Source organism: Callithrix jacchus, chromosome 16 (assembly GCF_049354715.1).
Source record: "Callithrix jacchus isolate 240 chromosome 16, calJac240_pri, whole genome shotgun sequence".
Classification (NCBI taxonomy): domain Eukaryota; kingdom Metazoa; phylum Chordata; class Mammalia; order Primates; family Cebidae; genus Callithrix; species Callithrix jacchus.
In genome coordinates this window covers 57,074,862-57,090,512 of record NC_133517.1, presented here as the reverse complement: position 1 = coordinate 57,090,512, position 15,651 = coordinate 57,074,862, and the positions used below count along the sequence as shown (strand labels likewise).

Below are 15,651 nucleotides of genomic sequence, written 5' to 3'. Positions count from 1 at the left end.
CCTGCAAAGCACCACAGGCAGGTGTGATTGAGGCTACTCTATGCTTCCAACACTGAGGCCTGGACTCAGTCTGTCAATTCTGTGATCATTTCTCCTCAGACTGACCAACAACCAGAAAGAAGTATACCATCTGACCTTAGACAAATTTAAGAAACATGCTGAACATCTACTTTGCGGCAGGCACTATGGCACCACGCACATTACATCATTGACTCCGCACCTATGGCTCATCAGCCAAGCCTACACAGGCGGAAGGAGAGCCCTGCCCCAGCCAGGAGGCTGGTGAGTGACACCTCACTTTCCCTGGCAAATGAGGATGCCCTCTTGGCAAACAGTTGCTGCCTAAGCTTGTATCCCATCCAGCTCTGCCGGAGAGCCACCGTGGCAGGACAGGGCAGTGAGTAGAGAGTGGAAGTACGTGGCAAGAAGACCTCATCAGTGATTCAGATTCGAAATAAAGTTTTTGACTTAATAACAGGCAAGATGGGAAACTGACCTTTTCCTGCCCTATCCAACACTCCCTGTACACAGAGAGAATAGGCATCCTTTCCGTTTGTGTAACGTAGCTGTTAAAGAGCTCCCTGGTGGTATTTCTGGCATCCTGATGCCCATGCTTGGCTGCTCTGTAAGTGAGGAATTCGACGCTGCGGCCATCAGGAAAGAAAAAGTAGCCACACACACAGGGTGCCCAGCCTGGGAATCAGGAGACGTGGGCTCCACTTCTAGCTCAGCTAGGATCTGGTCCTTGCCTCTCCAGATTCACCCTCTCATCTATGAACCAAAGGGATGAGACTGAATAAAAGTGTTCCAGCTGTGCTCTAGCACAGTGCTGTCCAGCAGAAATAAAACACAAGCCACCTAAGTAAATTTCAGTTTCTAGTTGCCACATTTTTAAAAGTAAAAATCAAATAGTCGATACTAATTTTTAAAATATAGTTTATTTAACCTAAGATACGGAAAATACTATCATTTCAACATGCAGTCTATATAAAACATGTCAGCAAGAAAGTTGGCCAGGCACAGTGGCTCACGCCTATAATTCCAACACTTTGGGAGGCCAAGACAGGTGGATCACTTGAAGCCAGGAGTTCAAGACCAGCCTGGTCAACATGGCGAGACCCTGTCTGAACTAAAGATACAAAACTTAGCCAGGTGTGGTGCTGCACACGTGTAGTCCCAGCTACTCGGGAGGCTGAGGCATGAGAATCACTTGAACCCTGGAGGCAGAGATTGTAGTGAGCTGAGATCACACCACTGCACTCCAGCCTCAGCGACAGAGACTCTGTCTCAAAAAAAACAAAATTAGCAAGAAAGTTTACTTCTTCAGAAGTAAGTCTCAAAATCCGGCATGGCCTTTACTCACAGCCCATCTCAACTCAAACTAGCCTGGTGTATAGTACCCAAAAGCCGCACCTGGCTGTAGCTGCTGCATAGGACAGAGCTCCAGGAGTCCCAAAAGGGGACCCCCAGTAAAAAAGGGGAGTGTACAAGAAAACTCCAAAAGACTCCCCCAAACCAAAGCCCGTCTCTGTCTTTAAAAGTCACTGGGTTTTGTTTGGCTGGTTTTTTAGCAGCACTCAAACAGATTCTGACACAAAGTCCTTAGTTTTAGAAACCAATGGACAATACCTTTCTACTTGTTGATGCAACAAAACTCTGCCATGTGCTTTCCCCTTCTGATGCAGGGAAGCCAAGGGGCCTGGGTCTCTAGGTAAACTTACCTGCTGTCTGTGTCCAGTCCTACAAAGTCCTTTTTCTCAAACGGGACACAGAGAAGAGGGATCTTATCCCCAGACTTGTCTGTGGCTCTGTCCAGACGCTTGGACTCCAGCACAATGAACAGGGACTCAATGAAGTCCTCGATTCTCTTCTCCACCATCTGGCAGTCTTCATAGTTGGGGTAGAAGGCCACATCGGTGCGTGCCTGCTCGGCGATCTCCCCCTGCAGCCCAAAGACAAAGAGCCGGGAGTCGTACAGCGTGGAGCCATAGATCTCCTTCTGCACGTGGAACTTCTCGAAGGTCTGCGGCCAATCCTTGGCGGAGAAGCAGTCTGTGATGGTGATGAGGCCCACGACTTTGCGGTGGGTCTGGAAGTCACCCCACTCGTTGTTCTCGGGTGGGTAGTGGTGCCTGTAGCGGATGTAGAGGACGCGCTGGGAGTCCCGCACGCTGATCTGACTCACAGAGCAAATCCTCTTATAGATCCTGAAGAAGTTCTCCTCAGAGACGATGCCCACAGGCTGGACCACCACGAGCAGCGTCTGGTGGTCCTCAGCACACTGCATGTAGTCAGGGACACTCATTTTGAAGTCCCTGTTCAGAGAGAAGAAAGGAGGCTTTGAGACACACAGTCCCAAGTGCTGAGAGCCCACTCTGGGAGGCAGTGACTCTGACGTTCACTACCGGGAGGCGGGGTAAGCCCCAAGGAAAGCCAGGACGGCAACAGTTCTTAGGGCTCTACACGTTGCTGTCACAGCTCTGATGATAATGCTCAGTCCCTTAGCCTCAGCTTGGAGCTTCTGCAGAAACGGGGCTGCTTCTTGTCTTCCTATTCCCACCATCTAACCAGGAGTAGTAAGAGTCAGTGCTCAAAAATGTCTGCTGAGTGAACGAATAAACACATGTGTAATTGCTCCCCCTCCCCTGAACAGGATATAATGAAAAAAACCACCATGCAATCAGATCTGAATTTGAATTCCAAGCTCCCTGAAACTCCTCAGCTACAAAGTAATGGTGATAATAGAACCTGCTTGGCCAGGCGCAGTGGCTCACACCTGTAATCCTAGTACTTTGGAAGACTGAGACAGGCAGATCACTTGAGGTCAGGAGTTCAAGACCAGCCTGGTCAACATGGTGAAACTCCACCTGTACTAAAAATACAAAAATTATTCAAGTGTAGTGGCATGTGCCTGTAATCGCAGCTACCGGGGAGGATAAGGCAGGAGAATCGCTGGAACCCGGGAGGCAGAAGCTGCAGTGAGCCAAGATCACGCCACTACACTCCAGCAGCCTGGGTGACAGAGTGAGACTCTGTCTCAAAAAAAAAGAAAAAAAGAATTAGAAGAAAAAGAACTTGCTTTATAAATCTGTATCTAGATTAAGAAAGTTGAGGATGTAAAGGGCCTAGCACTGTGCCTTAAAAAAAAAGGAAAGATTACACAAATAGACCACCACACTCCTCTATAAACGGGAGAGCTGCCACACCTCCCTGAGCCAGTTTTGTCAGATATAGAAAGAAAACATGATTACCTGATTCCCAGAGCTGTGGAAAAATTAAATTAGATGACCCACATGGAGAAATCTGGCTCACAGGAGATCCTCAATAGATGTTTGTTGAAGGGATTAGTGAACAAAAAAACAAATGAACAATTCAGTACATGCAGCCCCCAGCCCGCAGATGGTCATGATGGAAATCCCACTGCCTGGAAGTCAGGGGTGATATTCAACTCCCAGCTCTACACTGGGCAACCTGGAGCAAGCCTGAACCCCAGTTTAATCGTGAATAAAAATGAGGATAGTAACACATAGTTCCAAGTGTCGGAGAGTCAACATTCTGGTTGTGATAACGTACTGTGGTTTTGTAAGACGACACCATTGGGGGAAATTGGGCAAAGGGTATATAGGATCTCTCTGTATTATTTCTGACAATGCACATGGAGCTACCTACTATAGTCTCATATAAAAAGTCTAATTTTTTTAAAGGTTAGTGAGATTAAATGAGCTCTCTGTATCAAATAGGGAAACGTCTGGATACACACCTCTGCTGTCCCCATTAGCAAGCTCATACTTCCTCAGGGCATTTGGCCATGGTCCCCATAGCCAGAGTCAGCTAGCTGTACCATGAGCTAATGGGGCTTCAATTTCAAGCCCCTTCCATGGCCCTCTATCTGATTTTGCACTTTTTTTTCTTTTTGAGACAGAGTTTCACTGTTGTTACCCAGACTGGAGTGCAATGGCACGATCTCGGCTCACCACAACCTCCGCCTTCTGGGTTCAAGCTGGGATTACAGGCACACACCACCATGCCCAGCTAATTTTTGTATTTTTAGTAGAGACGGGGTTTCACCTTGTTGACCAGGATGGTCTCGATCTCTTGACCTCGTGATCCACCCGCCTCGGCCTCCCAAAGTGCTGGGATTATAAGCGTGTGAGCCACCGCGCCCGGACCTGATTTTGCATTTTTTATTTTGTTTTCTTTTTCTTAAATAGGAAGCCCCAAACTGCATGACCTTCATGTCACCAAAGCCTGACTGCAGAGATCATAGCAGTAACCCTCACAGGTGAGACACTAAGATTAAAATGACATTGCTACAAGACCTCTGTGACATTTCTAATGGCAAGACTCTCACCCTGCACGTAGAGGAGGGGCTGACCCGTTCCGAATAGGCAGATCCCACAATGGACTACACATCGCAACCCCATCCTCTACAGACTTCAAAAATACACATGCATACAGGAGTATGAATGAAATTACATTTTTAAAAAAGGAAACCCTAGCCTCCCAACATGTGTTGTGTCTGCCCAGGATCTAAATGGTTCACGAGTATATTACACATGTATGACTTAACCCAAGTCCCCAACTCCAGTGCTCACACTCTCAAGGACAACGCCCCACTCTCTCCTGCCGTTTCCCCAAAACAATTCTCTAAAGAGCCTTTTGTGCACACAAAAATAACCTTGGAAGGAACCAAAATCATATCATCTTCCAACAGGAGGCATAACACCCCTTGAAAGGCATGTCAAAATCCGGAGTGGGGGAGATTGGAGAACTCATGTTTCTCAAAAGTAGGCATGGGTTTAACAGACGCTAAGAAACACTGACCTAGTCCAAGCCTTCATTCTACAGAGGAGAGTGCAGCCCAGAGCTAATTAAGAAAGGGCCTTATGGGCTGGGCACGGTGACTCTTACCTGTAATCCCAGCACTTTGGGAGGCCACAGCAGTAGGATCACAAGGTCAGGAGTTCAAGACCAGCCTGACCAATATGGTGAAACCCCATTTCTACTAAAAATACAAAAATTAGCCAGGTGTGGTGGCACACACCTATAGTTGCAGCTACTCAGGAGGCTAAGGCAGGAGAATCACTTGAACCTGGGAGGCAGAGATTGCAGTGAGCTGAGATCATGCCACTGCACTCCAGCCTGGCTGACAGAGCGAGACTCCGTCTCAAAAAAAAAAAAAAGAAAAGAAAAGAAAAAGAAAAAAATAAATAAATCAAATAAATTTTAAAAATTTTAAAAAAGAAAGGGCTGGCCGGGCGCGGTGGCTCACGCCTATAATCCCAGCACTTTGGGAGGCCGAGGCGGGTGGATCACGAGGTCAAGAGATCGAGACCATCCTAGTCCACAAGGTGAAACCCCGTCTCTACTAAAAATATAAAAATTAGCTGGGCATGGTGGTGCGCGCCTGTAGTTCCAGCTACTCAGGAGGCTGAGGCAGGAGAATTGCTTGAACCCAGAAGGCAGAGGTTGCGGTGAGCCGAGATCGTGCCATTGCACTCCAGCCTGGGTAACAATAGCGAAACTCCATCTCAAAAAAAAAAAAAAGAAAGGGCCTTACTTTTAAAAGTATCATCTCGGTTGGGCACAGTGGCTCACATCTGTAATCCCAGCACTTTGGGAGGCCCAGGAGGGAGGATCACTTGAGGTCAGGAGTTCGAGACCAGCATGGCCAATATGGCAAAACCTCATCTCTACTAAAACTACAAAAATTAGCCAGGAGTGATGGCACACACCTGTAGTCCTAGCTACTCTGGACAGACTCCATCTCAAAAAAATAAATAAATAAAAATAACTTTAAAATAAAAAGTATTGTCTCATCTAAACAGCAGCATAATCAGCCGCGCGCAGTGGCTCACACCTGTAATCCCAGCACTTTGAGAGGCTGAGGTGAGCAGATCACTTGAGGTCAGGAGTTGGAGATCAGCCTGGCCAACATGGCAAAACCCCATCTCTACTAAAAATACAAAAAAATTAGCCAGGCGTGGTGGTGTGCATGCCTGTAATCCCAGCTACTCAGGAGGCTGAGGCAGGAGAATCACTTGAACCCGGGAGGCAGGGGTTGCAGTGAGCTGAGATGGCGCCACTGCACTCCAGCCTGGACAACAAGAGCGAAACTCCATCTCAAAAAAGATCAAGAAACAGTATTATCTCATCACCACAACAAGCAAGCCCTGGACACCGCTAAATGAATAAAATGGTATTTAGGGTCCCAGAGCACAAGTTTTTTAAAAAAGAAGAAAAGAACGAAAAGGCATACAACGCCCTTTCCATGTAATACCGTACAATGGAATTTTACCAAGTTATTAAATATATTTGTATCCAACATTAAGGTTAAGCGTACATGTCAAAGACAGTAAAAATTCAGAATTTAAAATCATAACAGAAATGTAACCTTTAGTATAGTTTTATCTCAAAAGGCATCAATTTTTTTCATTTTTAAAAAATTTTTCTAAGTATAGTTTTTCCTAATTCAAAAATGTGCCTGGTGGGCATTCTGTGCCAGGCACTACACAGGCATGGACTTCTCCCAAATCTCTATTGTTAACATACGCACAAATCTCACACAGGCCCAAAGCCACCCACATGCAAGCTCAAGTGAATAAAATGTAAAGCAGCATGGCACAGCTTCTTAGCAGAACATGGGCTGCTACCCAACAAGTGGTGCGCGAGCAGGGAACCCTCACGCCAAGCATCACATCCACTAAACCGGGCTCGTGGTTCTAGCACTGGCAATCACTCTACATGACCATATGCGATCCGCATAATTTCACTGAGGTTTAGCTTTCTCTTCTGTGAAAGGCTACAGTGGAAACTACCAATGCATAATATTCATCATTCACACACCCAACATTTAGTGAGGACTTTCCACATGCAAGGCTCTGTAGAAATGAAAAGATATGGTGTGCGCCACGCTAGAGACCTGGGTAACCTTACAGATAAAAACATATTCATCAATGGAGTTAACATCGTAAGATGTTACTTTCCCCCAACTTGATATATAGATTCTAAGCAATTCCAGTTAGAATCTCTACCAGATTTTTTTTTTTGAGATAAAATTTGGGGTGCAGCAGTGGCATGATCTCGGCTCACTGCAACCTCCACCTCCTGGGTTCCAGCAATTCTCCTGCCTCAGCCTCCCAAGTAGCTGGGATTACAGGTGTGCACCACCATGACTGGCCTCTACCAGATTTTTGATGGAATGTAACAAGCTAATTTATGGTCAAGAATATCTAAGAGGCCAGCACAGTGGCTCATACCTGTAAACCCAGCATTTTGGGAGGCTGAGTTAGGCAGATTGCTTGACCCCAGAAGTTCAAGACCAGCCTGGGCAACATGGCAAAACGCCATTTCGACAAAAAATGCAAAAATTAGCCAGGTGTGGGCACACACCTGTAGTCCCAGCTACTTGGCAGGGGGGGGGGGAGCGGAGCTGAGGCAGGAGGATCACTTGAGCCTAGGAGGTCAAAGGTGCAGTGAGCTGGGATCACACCACTGCACTCCAGCCTAGCAGCCTAGGTGACAGAGCAAGACCCTGTCTCAAAAAAAAACCTAACAAACTCCTAAAATACCACTACCAGAAAAGGCATTTGTCTCATAAGATAGCAAGACCAGGCATTTGTCTCATAAGATAGCAACTGCTAATGGGGCAGAGGGACTCTCTTTTTGGTGATGCAAATGTTCTAAAATTGATTGTGGGGATAGCTGTGCAGCTTGCTCTGTGAACATATCTAAAACCACTAAACTGACTAGACGTGATGGCTCATGCCTGTTAATTCTGGCACTTTGAGAGGCTGAGGCAGGCAAATCACTTGAGCCCAGGAGTTTGAAATCAGCCTGGACAACACGGTGAAACCCCATTTCTACAAAAAAAGTACAAAAACCAAAAAAATTTAGCCGAGCTGGTGGCACATGCCTGTAGTCCCAGCTAATCAGGAGGCTGAGGTGGAGGATCACTTGAGCCTGGGAGGTGGAGGTTGCAGTGAGCTGAGATTGCGCCACTGTACTCCAGCCTAGGTGACAGAGCAAGACTCTGTCTCAAAAATAAACAATGCAACCATTGTACATTTAATCAGTAAGCTGTATGATATACAAATTATAGCTCAATAAGGCTGGAAAAAAAGACCAGATAAAAAGCTATAGTCAGCATGGTGTTTGCACAGGAATAAATATACTAACGGAATGTAACCAAGCCCAGAACCAGAGCCACACATACAAGGAAATTTGAAATACAGCAGAGTTGCCATTGTAGAGCAATAGAAAAAGAAATAAATAGCACTTGGACATGGGTAAGAAAATTATCTGTAATCCAACAGGAGTATGTGCAAAATACTCCACTAGACATCTCTGAAGAGGAAACTCAAATAGCCAATATGTCTACAGAAAGTTGTGCCCACCTCAACGGCAGAAAAACGCAATTAAAACTACAGTGATATAAAATGCAATAAAAAATATATAAAAAATAAGCTATTAGCATGCAACTTTCCACTAATTTTTGAGTCAACATGTCATAAAACGCCATAAAGTATTTAGTACACTAAAAATAAAAATAATAAAATAAAATAAAACTACAGTGATAAACCATGTCACACCCACCAGGCTGACAAAAAAAAATTTTTTTTTGTGGTGGAAATATACATAAAATGCATATACATAAAATATAATTTTTTTGTGGTGGAAATATATCAAAAAAAATTTTTTGTGGTGGAAATATACATAAAATATACCTTCTTTTTTTGTTTTGAGACAGAGTCTCTCTCTGTCACCAGGCTGGAGTGCAGCAGCACAATCTTGGCTCACTGCAATCTCCGCCTTCCAGGTTCAAGCAATTCTCCTGCCTCAGCCTCCAGAGTAGCTAGGAATACAGGCACATGCCACCATGCCTAGCTACTTTTTATTTTTTATTTTTTTGTATTTTTTACAGACGAGGTTTAGTAGAGACCATCAAAGCCAGGATGGTCTCAATCTCTTGACCTTGTGATCCTCCCACCACGGCCTCCCAAAGTGCTGGGATTACAGGCAGAAGCCACTGCGCCTGTCCAAAATGTACCATTTTTAAATTTACACTTCTGGAGCATTAGTACATTCACACTGCTGTATGATTGTCATCAATCTCCAGAACCTCTTCCTTACGAAACTGAAACTCTGTACCTACCGAACCTAACTCCTCATCCCCTGCCGCAGCCCCTGGCCACCACTATTCTACTTTCTGTTTCTAAACATTTGACTACTCTGGGGCCCTCAAGTAAGTGGACTCACATAGCACAGTACCTGCTCCCTGGTAACTGGCTTATTTCACATAGCGGAATGCCTTCCAGGTTCACCCATGCTGAGCACGTCTGAGGAATTCCTCCCTCTTTAATGTGGAATAATACTCCGTTATATGCATGTACCATATTTTGTTTACTCATCCATCGACGAACACTTGCTTCTACTTTTGACCACTGTGAATAATATCACTACAAGCGTAGGTGTACCGAAAAAAATTGTTTAAGTCTGAAAAACACCAAGTTTGCAAAGACATAGATTAAAGGTAACTCTTCTCCTATAGGATGGGTGGGATTATAGACTGGTACATCCACTTTGGAAATCGATTTGGCATTATAAAAAGGTGAGCATGTGACAGACCTTAAGCGGAGCTGCGGCTACCATGTTCTCTCACGCAGGCATCTCTGGGCTGTCGGCCTGACCTTGCACCCACAATGGATTCAAGTTCGAAATATGGCAACTTTGAAAGCTATTACCAGGCGACTAAAGTCCATCAAAAACACCCAGAAAATTACCAAGTCTATGAAAATGGTAGCAGCAGCAAAATACGCCCGAGCTCAGAGAGAGCTGAAACCAGCTCGAATATATGGATTGGGATCTTCGGCTCGGTATGAGCAAGCTGGTATCCAGGGGCCTGAAGACAAAAAGAAACACCTCCTTCTTGGTGTGATCCAGGACTGTGTGGTGCTATTCCCTCCTCCATTGCTAAACAGATGAAAAGTGAGGTTGCTACACCAACAGCAGCTGGGAAAGAAGTTATGCTTGTTGGAATCCGTGACAAAATCAGATGCATACTTTATAGGACTCATTCTGACCAGTTTCTAGCGGCGTTCAAAGAAGTGGGAAGAAAGCCCCCTACTTTTGGAGATGCGTCAGTCACTGCCCTTGAATTACTAAATTCTGGGTATGAATTTGATGAAGGCTCCACCATCTTTAATCGATTCAGGCCTGTCTTCTCCTACAGACAGAGGAAAAGTCCATCTTTTCCCTTAATACCACTGCAAGTGCTGAGAGCGTGAGTATCTACGATGATATGGATGCTGATGTGCTGCACAATTTCCAAGAATACAGTCTGGCCAACATCACCTACTCCTCTCTGAAGGAGTCCACCAGTGAGCAGAGCGCCAGGATGACAGCCATGGTCAACACCGGCAAGAATGCTTCTGAGATGATTGACAGATGGACATTAACATTCAGCCGGTCCCTCCAAGCTGTCATCACAAAGGAGTTGATTGAAATCATCTCTGGTGCTGCAGCTCTGGATTAATGAAAATCAAGTTCCATCCTCAGACAAGAGGCAAAGAAGGAAAATTCAACCAGCAGATTTTGTTTTTAGCTTACTGCTGCTCTTTGTCAGAAAAAACTGTGTCTCCATTGTTTGAATTACCGAAGACAGCAAGACATTTGTAAATTATCTTACAATAAACAACTTAAATAAGAAAACAAAAATAAAAAGGTGAGCATGTTAGGCTGGACAAAGTGGCTCATGCCTATAATCCCAGCACTTTGGGAGGCCGAGGTGGGTGGATCACCTCAGGTCAGGAGTTCAAAACCAGCCTCCCCAACATGGTGAAACTCCATCTCTACTGAATATATAAAAATTAGCTGGGCTTGGTGGCATGTGCCTGTTATCCCAGCTACTTGGGAGGCTGAGGCAGGAGAATCACTTGAAAACCAGGAGGTGGAGTTTCTGAAGAGCTGATATCATCCGGCCTGGGCAACAGAGAAAGACTCTCTCTCAAAAAAAAAAGGTGAATATGTGCATATTCCCCAGGAGACATAAAAAGGTTCACAGAAGCAAAAATTAGGACAATACAAATGTTCACCATCAGAATGATAAATGAATCGTGGTCTTCTAACACAATGGAATACTATAGAACAGCGAAAATGCAGGAACATGACTGAATCTCAAGAGCCGGATAAGCAAGGGCACTGTATTAGTCTGTTCTCACACTATCATAAAGAACTGCCAGAGACAAGGTAATTTATAAAGGAAAGAGATTTAATTGACTCACAGTTCCACATGTCTGGGGAAGCCTCAGGAAACTTACAATCATGGTGGAAAGCAAAGGGGAAGCAAGGCACCTTCTTCACTAGGCAGCAGGAGGGAGAATGCACACAGAAGAAACCAAACACATAAAACCATCAGATCAGCCGAGTACAGTGGCTCATGCCTGTAATCCCAGCACTTTGGGAGGCAGGAGGATCAAAAGAACAGGAGATGGAGACCATCCTGGCTAACATGGTGAAACCCTGACTCTACTAAAAATACAAAATATTAGTCAAGCATGGTGGCACACACCTGTAGTCCCAGCCACTCGGGAGGCTGAGGCAGGAGAACTCTTGAACATGGGAGGCGGAGGTTGCAGTGAGCTGAGACTGAGCAAGAGTCCGTCTCAAAAATAAATAAACAATAAACAAACAAACAAATAATAAATATTTAACTATTATCTTTATCATTTTCTTTCTAAGTTATGAAATTCCTCAGTTTGGGGTGTTTAAACATTCACTTTTTTTTTTTTGAGACGGAGTCTCACTGTGTCACCCAAGCTGGAGTAAAATGGCGCCATCTCAGCTCATTGTAACCTCCGCCTACCAGGTTCAAGCAATTGTCTGTCTCAACCTCCCGAGGAGCTAGGATTACAGGTGCCTGCCACCACACCTGGCTAATTTTTTTGTATTTTTAGTAGAGACAGGGTTTTGCCATCTTGGCCGTTGCCCAGCCTGGTCTTGAACTCCTGACCTTGTGATCCACCCACCTCGGCCTCCCAAAGTGCTGGGATTACAGGCATGAGCCACTGCACCTGGCCAACATTCACTGTTTTTAATAAAATGATGGTGACAATAGATGGTGGTTGTTTTTTTTTTTTGAGACGGAGTTTCGCTGTTGTTACCCAGGCTGGAGTGCAATGGCGCAATCTCGGCTCACCGCAACCTCCGCCTCCTGGGTTCAGGCAATTCTCCTGCCTCAGCCTCCCGAGTAGCTGGGATTACAGGCACGCGCCACCATGCCCAGCTAATTTTTTTGTATTTTTAGTAGAGACGGGGTTTCACCATGTTGACCAGGATGGTCTCGATCTCTTGACCTCGTGATCCACCCGCCTCGGCCTCCCGAAGTGCTGGGATTATAGGCGTGAGCCACCGCGCCCAGCCCGGTGGTTGTTTTTCAAATCCTATCTGGACAAAAATTTAAATGGACAACCCTATTATTCACTTTCTAGCTTTTTTTATTTTATCAGTCTATAAACAACTAGGTCACCCTAGACCAAAGGAACCCCTGGGTCCCTTCCACTTCTAACTGGGCCCTAACTGGACACGCCGGAGCAGCCGTACACATGCCATGGTACAGACCATGAGTATGCCACTGCACTCTAGCCTGGGTGGCAGAGCAGGAGCCCACCTGTAAAAACTAGGTCATGGCTGGTTACGATGGCTCATGCCTGTAATCCCAGCACTTTCAGAGGCCAAGGCAGAAGGATCACTTTGGCCCAGGAGTTCCATACCAGTGTGGACAACATAGGGAGACCCCATCTCAAAAAAAAATTAGCTGGGTGTGACGGCCAACAACTGTGGTGCTATCGCTCTCCAGTTTGGGCAAGAGTGAGACCCTGTTTCAAAAATAAATAAGATTTAAAATGTAAAAATTAAATAAATTTTCAAACGATATGACAAAGATCAGCAAAAATTTCAATTAAAAAAAAAAAGGTCAGGCACAGTGACTCATGCCTGTAATCCCAGCACTTTAGGAGGCTGAGGTGGGCGGATCACCTTAGGTCAAGAGTTCCAGACAGGCCTGGCCAGCATGGTGAAACACCATCTCTACTAAAAAATACAAAAGCCTGTAATCCCAGCACTTTGGGAGGCCAAGGAGGGTGGATCACCTAAGGTCAGCAGTTCGAGACCAGCCTGGCCAACATTGTGAAATCCATCTCTCCTAAAAAAATACAAAAATTAGCCAGGCATGGTGGCATGTGCCTACAATCCCAGCTACTCTGGAGGCTGGGGCAGGAGAATTGTTTGAACCTGGAAGGCGGAGGTTGCAGTGAGCCGAGATCAGGCCATTACACTCCAGCCTGGGCAACAGAGCAGAACTGCATCTCAAAAACACAAAAAATACAAAAAAAATTAGCTGGGTGTGGTGGCAGGTGCTTGTAATCCCAGCTATTCGAAAGCTGAGGCAGCAGAATCACTTGAACCCAGGAGGTGGAGGTTTCAGTGAGCTGAGATCACACCACTGCACTCCAGCCTGGGGGATAAGAGCAAGACTCTGTCTCAAAAAAAAAAAAAAAAAACACCTGACCTCACACCAGTAATCTCAGCACTTTGGGAGGCTGAGTCAGGTGGATCACCTAAGGTAAAGAGTTCAAGGCCAGCTTGGTCAACATGGCAAAACCCTTTCTCTATTAAAAATACAAAATTAGCTGGGTGTGGTGACACACACCTGTAATTCCAGCTACTTGGGAGGCCAAGACACAGGAATCCCTTGAACCCAGGGAAGAGGAGATTGCAGTGAACTGAGATCACACCACTGCACTCCAGCCTGGGTGATGGAGTAAGACCATTAAAAAAAAAAAAGCCGCCTGCTGCTGAGCCAGCTCTGGTATCTGAGACTAAGCTAATACAGGTATGAAAACAGCAAAAATACGTATCTTCAACTTGGTAGTTTCTCCATGGAGTTACCATAAAACCAGCGAGCCAAGAGATCTGAAAACATGTGCATGCCAAAAACCGTACAGGAGTGTTCAGAGCAGCAGTATTCCTCTTTTTTTGAGATGCAGTCTCACTCTGTTGCCCAGGCTGGAGAGTGCAGTGGCAGGATTTCAGTTCACCTCAACCTCCACCTCCACCTCCCAGGTTCAAGTGATTCTCGTGCCTCAGCCTCCAGAGTAGCTGGGACTACAGCAATACCTGGCTAATTTTTGCATTTTTAGTGGAGACTGGGTTTCGCCATATTGTCCAGGTCGGTCTCAAACTCCTAACCTCAGGTGATTCACCTGCCTCAGCCTCCCAAAGTGTTGGGATTATAGGCGCAGCATTATTCTTAATAGCTAAGGAGTGAAAACAACACGAATGTCCATCAATTGCCTGATACACAAAATGTTAAATCCATATAATGGAACATTATTCAGCCACAAAAAGAAACAAAGTACTGATGTAGGCCATAACAGGAATAAATTTTGAAAGCACTGTGGTGAGTGAAAGAAGCCATACAGGGCCAGGCGCAGTGGCTCACGCCTATAATCCCAGCACTTTGGGAGGCCGAGGCGGGTGGATCACGAGGTCAAGAGATCGAGACCATCCTGGTCAACAAGGTGAAACCCTGTCTCTACTAAAAATACAAAAATTACCTGGGCATGGTGGTGCGCGCCTATAATCCCAGCTACTCAGGAGACTGAGGCAGAATTGCTTGAACCCAGGAGGCGGAGGTTGCGGTGAGCCAAGATCGTGCCATTGCACTCCAGTCTGGGTAACAACAGCGAAACTCCATCTCAAAAAAAAAACAAGCCATACAGAAAAGGCCACATGTTGTATGATTCCATTAATATGAAATGCCCCAAATATGCAAATCTATAAATACAGAAAGTAAATTGGTGACCTGCCAGGGGCTGTGGGAGTAGAGAATGAGGAGTGACTGCTAATGGGTTTGGAATTTCTTTCTGGAATGATGAACATATTCTGGAATGCCAATGGTTACACATACACTAAAAATCACTGAATTGTACACTTTAAAGCAGTGGATTTTATGGCAGGTCGATGGCTCAATGAAACTGTTAATGACACATTATATTTCTGAAACATTTATTGTTTACATGTTTCCGGACAACTGTTTCTCCTTCTGCACTACTATTTAAAAAAAAAAAAAAAAAGAACAAACATACACAACAAAACCTGGCCAGATCTTGAGGACAGCAATATTCCTGGGTCTCCAAGATCGTGCCCCATTCCCACCCCGTGCTTTGTTTCATGTTAACAAATATAGCTGGGCTGGACTAGGAAGTAGCTATTGCTACCTTAGAAACACTGGACAGTCACTAGTTTAAACTGGGGGTGTGAGGGCTGGAAGGGAAGTCACAGTCCCATATCTTCCTACTGGGCCACGCTTCCGGTGTTTTAATTCCTCTCTCTATAAAAATATTTGAAGACAGACAACGCATCCTAACACCGGAAAACTTTCGGTTAACAGTCATTCAGGCTGGGAAGGTCCGTGGGGCTGGAGGGGCTTGGAGTGGGCTGACAGGGAGAAGACCCAGACCAGCATGCTGACTTCCTCCTCCCAGGCTTCCCTGGGAGAAGTTGGAGTTGACAGCGTGCTTATCCTGAGCAACGCCTGACCCCGCCCAGCTAGATCGGAGGCACCTTTGCATCTAGGAGACAGGAGGGAAA

The 15,651-nt window shown here is 45.5% G+C and overlaps 1 protein-coding gene and 1 pseudogene across 17 annotated transcripts in view; one reads left to right on the top strand and one right to left on the bottom strand.

Annotated features, from left to right (window-relative positions):
* The window catches only part of TRAPPC9 (trafficking protein particle complex subunit 9), a 714,602-nt gene that overhangs the window by 698,327 nt on the left and 624 nt on the right, over positions 1–15,651 (bottom strand). For 9 of the 17 annotated variants that reach the window (XM_078353098.1, XM_078353101.1, XM_054246592.2 and 6 more), the window contains exon 2: positions 1,722–2,315. In XM_078353098.1, the coding sequence (XP_078209224.1) occupies positions 1,722–2,305 (584 nt within the window). In that variant the 5' untranslated portion in view covers positions 2,306–2,315. Of the gene's footprint in view, positions 1–1,721; positions 2,316–14,615; positions 14,756–15,651 lie in introns of all 17 variants that reach the window. The other 8 variants (XM_078353100.1, XM_078353106.1, XM_078353108.1 and 5 more) reach the window with 2 other exon arrangements.
* LOC100396490 (ATP synthase F(1) complex subunit gamma, mitochondrial pseudogene) lies at positions 9,689–10,549 on the top strand (annotated as a pseudogene).